The sequence below is a fragment of the Engraulis encrasicolus genome, chromosome 17 (assembly GCF_034702125.1).
Source record: "Engraulis encrasicolus isolate BLACKSEA-1 chromosome 17, IST_EnEncr_1.0, whole genome shotgun sequence".
In the NCBI taxonomy this organism is placed as follows: Eukaryota; Metazoa; Chordata; class Actinopteri; order Clupeiformes; family Engraulidae; genus Engraulis; species Engraulis encrasicolus.
The window spans coordinates 15702019-15712585 of NC_085873.1; the positions used below are offsets into that span (position 1 = coordinate 15702019).

At 42.5% G+C, this 10567-nt stretch overlaps 1 protein-coding gene across 1 annotated transcript in view; it reads right to left on the reverse strand.

Annotated features, from left to right (window-relative positions):
• The window catches only part of LOC134467636 (SH3 and multiple ankyrin repeat domains protein 1-like), a 93524-nt gene that overhangs the window by 19330 nt on the left and 63627 nt on the right, over positions 1 to 10567 (reverse strand). The window contains exons 17-18 of the mRNA XM_063221474.1: positions 4515 to 4597; positions 3890 to 4014 (exon numbers count right to left, since the gene is read on the reverse strand). Of these exons, the coding sequence (XP_063077544.1) occupies positions 3890 to 4014; positions 4515 to 4597 (208 nt within the window). The remainder of the gene's footprint in view (positions 1 to 3889; positions 4015 to 4514; positions 4598 to 10567) is intronic.

Here is a 10567-nt window from a genome sequence, read left to right on the forward strand (position 1 = left end):
TCGAGCCAACATAGCCCCTTCTCTACCGGATTTTAATCTGGGGTGTACTCACTTTTGTGAGTACATGTTCAAACATTAATGGCTGTATTTTGTTTTTTTCTGAGTGAACAAGAAATTTAAGCGGTTAAATATGTTGTTAAAAGGTCACTAATCATTGTGTCAAAGTTACATTTCTGTAATGCTTTCCTATGAAAAGATATACTCAAAAATCTGCAAAACTGTGAGGGGTGTATTCACTTTCGTGATATACTGTATCTCAGCATCTTGAATAGCCAAAGGCATTCGGCGAGCTTGACGTCTGACCATTATAAATATGCTGTCAAGGCAACCCATAAACTCAATTACACCATGGTCGATTTGAAATCATATTAGTGGATGTCAGGGGAGAATTCAGTATATATCCTGAAATGGTCCAATGCCATCGTTTTGACTCCTGAAGGGATCATTCTCTATAAATTTGCTCCTGTCACTTATGCTTGCCTTCTTACAGCAGACAGAATTTTACTCCAAATACATGAAAGTCCCAGCTTTCAGTTTAACAATGGTAGTGGGAATGGATGATTACACTTAACAATGCAATGACAACTCTACCCTTCTCCTCAGACCATCATCAATTATAACAAACAAAAAATAGACTTGCATTATGGTGAGCACAGCACAGGCTGTATGCTCACAGATAATCGCCACCCGGACATTTTCACCAGTCTCAGGGGCCATATCTAAACCTCAGCCTGATGACACAGCTTGATTTCGTTTAAATGATAGAAATTTGCAGCTGGTCAAATAATGTGGCGTGGTTCAAAATGTAAGTAATTACGATGAGAGATTGGCCATTATCTTGTTGATTAACCTTGTGATTGAGCTCTATCAGGTTTTTATTGCTCATCAGGCCATGTTTGGCAGAAAGAAACCTCTAGGTGAGGTTAAAAAACATCTACCCTTTGGAATCTACTCTTAATTGTTACCTCGATATAGAATGGCAGAATCTGTAGCAGTGTTCTGAATGACACAATATTTACGGTAACAGCCCATTCTGTGAGTGCAGACTCGGATTGCATGTCTTATTCAAACATGCCAGATGTCTTTTGCTAAGATTGTTCTAACCTTTACAATGTGCACCGCTGAATGCATCCAATTAACTAGCAGTGTGCAATTTGTCCAGGAAAAGCTGGGAGAAAAACAGGTTTTAACATGTACCAAGCTGGAGTGTTTTAGAATTATAGAGGAAACATTTATCAAGAAAAGCCTTTAATTTTTTATTTTTGAGGGAAAACCTGCAATATGCCCTCCATTATCCCTTCAGGCAGCCACCCAGAAACAATGTCCAATAGTTGTACCACATGGTGCTTGGAGGAAAGAAAGAGAGAAAGATAGTGACTCATGCATGAGTGCCAAATCCAAGGCTGACGAAATTCAGGTACACCTTCATGTCACACTGAATGTTTTCCTCATAATAACGGCATTTTGAAACACACCAACTTGAAAAGTCAAGAAGATCACATTTCTTCCATTAGGAACATGAAAATATGAACATGTGTCATTGTGCAAGGGAAACTGTGGTGACAATTGAATCACTGATGGATTTAAATGTGTTCAACAGACTGAATACAGATGATTTTTTTTGGTTAAAAAAAGGGATGTTTCTGAAGCAATGTTTTCCCAGTATTCACAAGTATTCAGAAATATGTCAAACTCCCTGCGCGATCCCCCCCCTCCGTGACATAAGAAAATATTCCTGAAAGCAAAAACATTTCTTCCATACATCCTTTTTGATCATGTCTATGTGGAGCCCACTAAAAGCCTTCAGCATCATCCTCTTCCTCATAATCTCTCTCTCTCTCTCTTTCTCTCTCTGCCCCCTCCCTCAACAGCCGTCCTAATGAGCGCTCAGCCACGGATTCATCATAGTCACCAGCAGCAGATTACCTTCAACAGACCGCGAAAACCGGGCTGACTAAGGCGGCCACTCGTGTGACTCACTTCAACTTATAAGCAGTAAGAGAGCTGAGCTGAGCTGAGCCGAGCGCCGCACCGCATCGCCATGGCTTCTATGTAGACGCAGTTCTTTACGCCGGATGATTGACAGGTTCAGGACTCATACCAGCTCGTCCGCTTTGTCCTTGCGCCTCCTGTGTGCCCCCCCTTGGGGAACTGAGCTGTTGCTTTGCCTTTAGCTGGCAGGCTAATGTCATGCCATGACATGTGCCCTACCACTGTACCTAGTCCATGTATAGCATGCATGTGTTTTTCAAACACATTCTTGCGACACACTCTTGCAAACACTGATGAAAAATATGCTCATGAAAAAAAATGCTACTGTTTTGATAGTTCACGCTCTTGACAAAGGTCAGACAAGATGAGCGTGCTGCCTTCTTTAATTTCATCTATGAGAACACATTCAGTGCCTTCAGAACCTCGTAAAACTACTTGTGCTTGTTGGTTTCATTTTTTTTTTTTAATTCTCACATAGCTGTTGTTAAAACAAAGGCCTTTGCTATTTATTTAGACAGTACACCTACTGACTTGTAGTACCACCTTCATTAAACCTGGTACAAAACATAAGACACACAATGACATTATGATAAATTACCATCTTTACAACAATCCAAATAAAGCATGGCTGCTAATGTAACCTAATCATGAAGCGCTGGTCCCAAAAAACCTCTCTCACACCACACTGAAGATTAGCTTGGTGTGAATAAGCCTGGTGTATCTGCTGCTTGTAGCAGTTAAAAGCGTTTATGAAATCGCCATTGGTGGGTGTGCACGGCACTGCACGGCAGCCTTTCAGTGGGCACCCTGACCCAGCCAGTGGGTTTCCAAGCAGCCAGCCAGGCTCCGAGCGCTCTTGGCTGTCTCGTCTGCTCTGCTCTCGCTGCGTGCCTACACACCGCCATCTTCACACCAGGCAGGCTCACTCGCCCAATCGCACCCTTCAGCCACCCACAAACAAGCTTAAACCTCATTAGTCTGCTTTGCAGCAATTGCATCCATCGACCGACTGATGCATTTTTAAGATCTGCAGCTTGATAGAAACACACACACAGACGCACACACACACAGACGTGCACCAGTAGCACAAATCTTTTAGGACAATGTGGTGCTGTGCCGCACAGGCTTCAGCTGTGGTTACAACTTACTACTGACTGGCAGAGCAGCTGTCTTGAATATCAATTTACACAACAAACCCTTGTCCCTGCAGCCTAACCAATAATGCTTTTGCAGTCAAAGCTCCAAGCACCAGAAGCTAACAAGACAGACCAAAGAATCAATCACTAAGACTTGGGAGCCAACGATGGGCTCCATCATCCAGCATCACTCCACACCTCAATGAGAAAGTCCCATTTCCATCAGACACTTGAATGTTCAGGGACGGTAGACGAAAATTAGCCTCATGGCTATAATGGGCATCAATTATGTTTATGTTGTGCCCGATTGAACCGATAAATATTAAATATATGAAGAGCTTTTTAGAAAAATGCCAAAATTATTCAGCAAATTTTTGGGAAATTTTTAGTATTGGGCATTGCATTGCAAAATGAATTTTATTCAAGCTTAAAAAGTATGTTCACACATAGATGATAGGACATCTGAACAGTCGTTTCCAATAATAAAATGCAAAAGTCAAAAAATGCAATGAAGCTCTTCATATTAGAGTAACATAAGGATAAATGGAGTTAAGCGACATCCAGAATCACTCCTCACCTAAATGAGAAAGTCCCATTTCCATCAGAGACATGAGGGACAGCTGATGAAAATTAGTCTTATGGCTTGTATCTATTACGTACATGTATACGGTATATTGTGCATTGTCCCGATAAACATTAGAGATATAAACATGAGGATAAATGGAGGACAGAGTTAAGCAACGTCCAGCATCACTCCTCACCTCAATGAGAAAGTCTCCCATTCGCAGTCCGGCCCTCCAGGCCACTCCCCCTTCGTCCACGGACTCCAGATACTGCAGAGCAGGGAAGGCTGGCGTGGGAGTGAACTCTTCAATGGGAGTCTGGGCTACAGAGAGAAAGAACAGAGAGAGAGAAAGAACGCAGAAAGAGAGAGAGAGATAGAGAAAGAGAGAGAGAGAGAGAGAGAGAGAGAGAGAGAGAGAGAGAGAGAGAGAGAGAGAGAGAGAGAGAGTGTGTGTGTGTGTATGAGAGAGAGAGTGAGTGAGTGATGGAGAGAGAGAAAAAAAGAAAGAAAGAAAGAAAGAAAGAGAAAGAGAGAGGGAGAGAGACAGAGACAGAGATGTAGTACTGTACTGAATGCAACAACAACAGCAACAAAACAGAGCGAGCATGAAGAATAAGACCTAGGCAGACGATAAAAGACCTGTGGTGGGAGAAAGGATAATACGATTTGCTCCGTTATGCACAATGTGCTATCTACCACTAGTGATAATGCCAGGAGGAGAGCATGGGAGAGAAAGAAAGGGTAGAGAGGATTGCAATAATAGGATGCAGTATTTCAGACAGGTGAGGCTGAGGACGTGGGGACCGTAAACTGGGCCTCACCTTTAGCGCCTCGTAACACGAAGCCGAAGCCCTCATTGTCTTTCTTCTGAAGGAGAACCGTCTTCTCCTTTATGATGTAGTCACTACACCACAGAGAGAGAGAGAGAGAGGCAAAGAGAGAGGGGAAGAGACAGAGGAAAAAATAGAGGGGGAAGCGAAAGAGAGGGAGATGAACAGAATGGAGGAGAGGAAAAGAGGGTGTTATAAAGGGAGAAGTCATTCTGTGAAACTGCACAGGCTTGTCGTTTATTGCGGTGGCAAATCTGCCATGGCTCTCTCCCAGTAGACCCCTTGAAGAACAAAGCCGAGCCGCTCTCCCCCTGTAAGGCAGAGTGGAGGGTCCTGGGTGAATTACTCCAGATTTACCGGTATTCAGGGACACATACAGACACATACATACAGTACAAACACAACACACCAGCCAGAGTACAGTTGCAGCAGACATATTTCTTTCATATACAGACATGCCATAGAAAGGATTATACAATACCAGGGAATGCGCCTGAATGTGGATTGTGTGTGTGTGTGTGTGTGTGTGTGTGTGTGTGTGTGCGCGTGCATGTGTGTGTGTGTGTGCGTGTGTGTGTGTGTGTGTGTGTGTGTGTGTGTGTGTGTGTGTGTGTGTGTGTGTGTGTGTGTGTGTGTGTGTGTGTGTGTGTGTGTGTGCGTGTGCGTGTGTGTGCGTGTGTTTATGATGGCAGTTGGCTAGGGGGTGTACACATCACAACTGCAGGAGAGAACAACTAGAAACAGGACTAGAAACAGGGGAGTGAGCCAAGCCAGGGACTGCATATTAAAACCTCCATTTGTTTAAAACTGCACCACAACCTGATGACTACCCCTTAATCTCTCACATCCAGGGATATAAAACATCCTTATCAATGCTGGATTATTCACGCAAAAGACATACGGTTCCAAAAAAAATGAAAAAAGAGAGTCATAAAAAAGGCCAGTGACCTTGTTATTTGACAGATTAGCAGTCTGTCTGTCACCCAGATTCAGAGTGATGATGATGGGGATGGGGATGACGAGATTTACGGCAATGGCACAGTAATCTCAGCACAGTGTAGTAGCATCATGAGCCAGAGCCAGAGCCAGAGCTAGCGTAGTCCACATGCTGATAGCAACAGCTTCACAATGACTCTGACTCAACACCAGGCAGCTGTGTTCCCATGGGAACACCAGAAGAGAAGGACCAGGGGGGCGGGGGGTACTGTAGGTGAGGTTCACCCAGCGTCAGCATGTGGGTTCTTGCATCCCACCCACCGCCAGGGTTGCCATATGAGTCTGATGATTTCCAGCCCAAAAAATGCTCAAAACCCACCTGGAAGCACTAAATCCCGCTCAGTTTGAACTTAACTGTATTGATTTCTATGGCAATACATCTGCAGAAAAACCTGCCCAAATCCCATTTTTAGTCTTTTTTACCCGCAGACGGCCATCCTAAGCTGATTTACGAGGCTAATTTACTTCATTATTTTATTGTTTCTAGGTTAGACACATTTGATTCCTTTTGAAGTCCATTTCTTGTCGGATGACCTTATTACTAATACCAACAGCAGCTATCTGCCAAATGCGAGAGACACCTCTTTAAAGTAGGTGAGGTCCCAGCATGAGCGCATGTTGTTTGTTTATTTATTTATTTTTTATTTCTAGGTTGGAGATCATGAACTCCCTCCTTCTTTTGAGAAGCTCTTCTTCCTACTGAATGATCTGATGATCACAAACACTAATAGCAGCTATCTGCCGAATGAGAGTAAGAGAGTCATACCCGCTTAAAAAATTCTGAATTCCCCAGCCAACCAACCAACCCAAAAACCCTACAGCCTTGGTCCAGTGCCACATGTATTTCAAAGCAGAATGCACAGCAACAGCAGTAGCAGCAGCGGCAGCAGCAGCAGCGAGGATTAACCTCTGCATCTACTCTTCGAAGCGTTTTTATTTTTTTGTGGCCTCTCGAAATGCCTGTGCAAGCAAGATGAGCCACAGCACTCAGTGTTTCTCCCCCCCCACCCACACGCATGCACGTGCGCATGCACGCACACGCACACGCACACGCACACACACACACACACACACACACACACACACACACACACACACACACACACACACACACACACACACACACACACACACACACACACACACACACACACACACAAACACTGGACTCCATGGTGGTGCTGCGGGCGTTTGTCTGCTCTGCTCCATCGTGACGCTTGTGACATTGTAATTGCCCGCGGAGCCGTTTGGCTGCTCTGGGGTTTAGCGCAGCGCTGGTTTCTAGCCTGCTTTACTGTCAGACTGCATCAGGGTTGAAGAAAGGAGCCTCGCCAAACACAGCAAAGGGGATCTGAGACTGCATGGATCCTAAAGCTACAACTGCACACACAACAACCACACGCACGCACACAGGCAGGCAGGCATCTACTGTATATAATCACACAGACACAGGCGTCATAAACATCACACACAGTACAAGAATGTGCATGCATACACGCATACACAAACACACACACACACAAACACAGACAGACTCACTGTTACAAGTGCACAAATACAACTACAGCAAACTGTAGGTGTGGAAATATGGTCATAACCACAAATTACACACATTTACTGTGAAATCAAACAGACACATACGTACAAATGCAAAGGCATACACACACATACAGTAAAACAACATTACTCACATCTTTACAATCCACACACACACACTCAAACTCATACTCATACGCATACTCTCTCTCTCTCTTTCACACACACACACACACACACACACACACACACACACACACACACACACACACACACACACACACACACACACACACACACACACACACACACACACACACACACACACACACACACACACACACGTCCAAATATCGTCAAATAGCCATGCATATCTGCGGAAGATATTGAATCTGTGCCACACAAAATGCCAAAACTTCAACACACTGTACAGCACAGTACTATAAACAAACCAGTTTCATTGCATGATGCTTGAGAGTCTTGCATGTGTATGCTGTCATTACTGTCTTCAGCTCTGGATAAATCAGCTCAGTCTACGCGCTGTATATTCGTTACACAATATTGTATTGCCACAGCCAGGCCCGCTGACAGGGGGGGGGACAAAGGGGTACTTTGTCGCGGGCCCAGGGAGATAGATAGAGGACCCAGAATTGGGTCCCTGTTACATTGTATGTATTGGGTAGTGGGCCCTTTCAGATGACTTTTTCCTGGCCCCAGCAAAAGCTGTCAGCGGCCCTGGCCACAGCATGTGTAAGAGTAAGATAATTTGTAAGCATTTGTTCATTATGACATGCGTAATCGCATTTTACACATAATATCTAATGCCATCATTTCCAGGGTTTCGAAAATGATGCCAAACCTTTGAAGCCACAGTATACAGTATATTTAAGTCAGATTCCAGAAAAAAAACAGTGCTGCAGAGGCTCCCAGTTAAGGAAATATAACTCACAGGAGACACAACGCAGATGAAATTGCAAGACTTGATACATTATTTTCATTTCATTTCATTTATTTAAACTCGAAGAATCATTGAGGGCCCAGCCCTCATTTACAATGATGTCGAGTAAAACAAACAATTGCACATATAAAATCATATATAAACAATGAACATACACAATACACCATAAATCATATAAAAGGTAAGAATTAAGACAAACTATGAATTAAAACTTATGAGTTAAAACAAGTGCAAGTATGTGATAAAAAACTTCCCAGTGTAACTTTAAAATGTTCTAATGGCACAAAGGCTTGAAGACCCATCCTTTGTTGTAAGTTATTCCAAACTGAAGGTCCACAGACACTAAAAGCTGTTTTACCCAGTTCAGTGCGGGCATAAGGGACCTCCAGTAAAAAATTGCTGCTGCGGTTTGGTATGGGTTGGAGTGCCAAACTAAAAGAGATGAAATAAATAAAATGGGAGTTTGCCAGTGAGGGCCTTAAAAATAAAAATATAATAATGCATGTCCCTTCTGTGAGAAAGTGGAGCCCACCCAACTTTATTATATAACAGGCAATGATGTGTACTATATGGATCCCCAGTAATAAAACGAAGAGCTGAATGATAGACAGTGTCAAGTGCCTTCAGATTAGAGAGTGGTGCATGTCTGTAAATAAATATCACCATAGTCAAGGGAAGACAGAAAAGTAGCTTCAATTAACTTTTTTTCTGCAGAAAACAGGAAAGTGATATTTATTTCTGTGCAGGAAAGATAGCTTTTGTCTGAGCGTAGTGACAAGACAGTCAGTATGTTTCTTGAATGTGAACTTGTCATCTAGCCAGATTCCCAGGTACTTATAATGTGATACTCTCTCTCAATAACAGACCCATCTAAAGTAGATATATTAAAAAATCATTTTTCATGCCATGCTTAGATCGAGTAAAGACCATACATTTAGTCTTGCTTACATTAAGTAGAAGCTTAAGACTAATGAAGGCATTTTGGTAGGATATTAAAAAGGACTGCTGCAATTTCTCCAAGGCTAGCTGTACAGAATCTGCAACACAATACAAAATTGTATCATCTGCATATAGATGAATAGAGCAGTTGGAAAGGAGAGAAAGTATGCTATTTATGTACATGGTGAAGAGTACCGGACCTAATACTGAACCTTGTGGGACCCCCTTGGTTTATTAGCAGGGGGTCAGATTGAGTATTACCCAATTTTAACAGTATGGTGTCTGTTTGAAAGGTAGCTCTGGAACCATTTACAGGCACTTGCATTAAAACCAATACCAGGCAGAATTTGTAGAAGCAGAGAATGGTCCACGGTGTCAAATGCTTTGGATAAGTCCACAAAGATGGCAGCACAATGTTTTTTCTTGTCAAGAGAAGTGATAATATCATCCATTACTTTAGTAGCAGCAGTAACTGTACTATGTTTAGGCCTAAAGCCTGATTGGAGAGGGCTCAAAATATTATTGGTATTTAGAAATTCTTTGAGCTGATCATTTACCAACTTCTCTAGTATTTTTGAGAGACACGGTAGCTTGGATATTGGTCGATAGTTGTTAGGGTCAGTCTTATCACCCCCCTTGTGCAACGGGGTAATGTGTGCAAATTTCCATAGTGTAGGGACAACTCCAGTGGAAATAGAAAAATTGAAAAAATGTGCAATAATGGCTCCTGCTATTATATATGCCGCAGTGCGAAGAAAAAGGGGATCTAGCTGGTCTTCTCCAGTGGATTTGCGACTATCAATTGCTAATAAAGCAGATAGCACTGTATGCTTAGACACAGGATGAAGCCTGAATTCCAGATCATCGTCTCTGACATTGTCTCTGATACGCATATCATGTCCAGCCCTAGGTATAAAGGAATGATTATTGCTATTGTCAAAACTTTGACTGGCTAAAGAAAAATGTTTGTTAAGAGCACTGCAAATGTCTGATTTGTCTTGTAGTAGACAATCATCAAACTTAATTGAAGAAGGCATAGGTGTAACAGAATTAATTGTTTTTGTAATTTACAGCCTTCCAGAATTTTGCAGGATCTGAGTACGAACTAGAGACAAGGTTAAAGTAATAGTCAGATTTAGCCTTTCTTACAGATAATGTACATCTGTTCCTGATTTTCCTGAAACTTGCCCAGTCGGAGGCATCCTTGCTCCTCCTTGCTAATGACCAAGCCTTATTTCTTGACTGAAAAAGAGAGGAGAGTTCAGGGGTGAACCATGGGTTTGTTCTACTTTTTACTCTTATCTTTTTAAAAGGTGCATGTTTGTCAACAATGCAAATAAATGAGTTTGAGAAAAACTGTAGAGCCAAGTCAGCATCAGGAATTTCAGTTGTTAGATGAATGTCACTTTCATAGAGATCATTTAAAAAAGCTTGCTCATTAAAATGTTTCATAGTTCTTTTAACCAAAATGTGAGGCAGTGCTTTGGTTAGAGTGCTGTGCCTAATACAGGCAATGGGACAGTGGTCGCTGACCCCTAAATCAATTATAAAACCTTATTTGTAACATATTGTGGCACAATACAATTATGATACCGCTACATTATACTGTTATGTC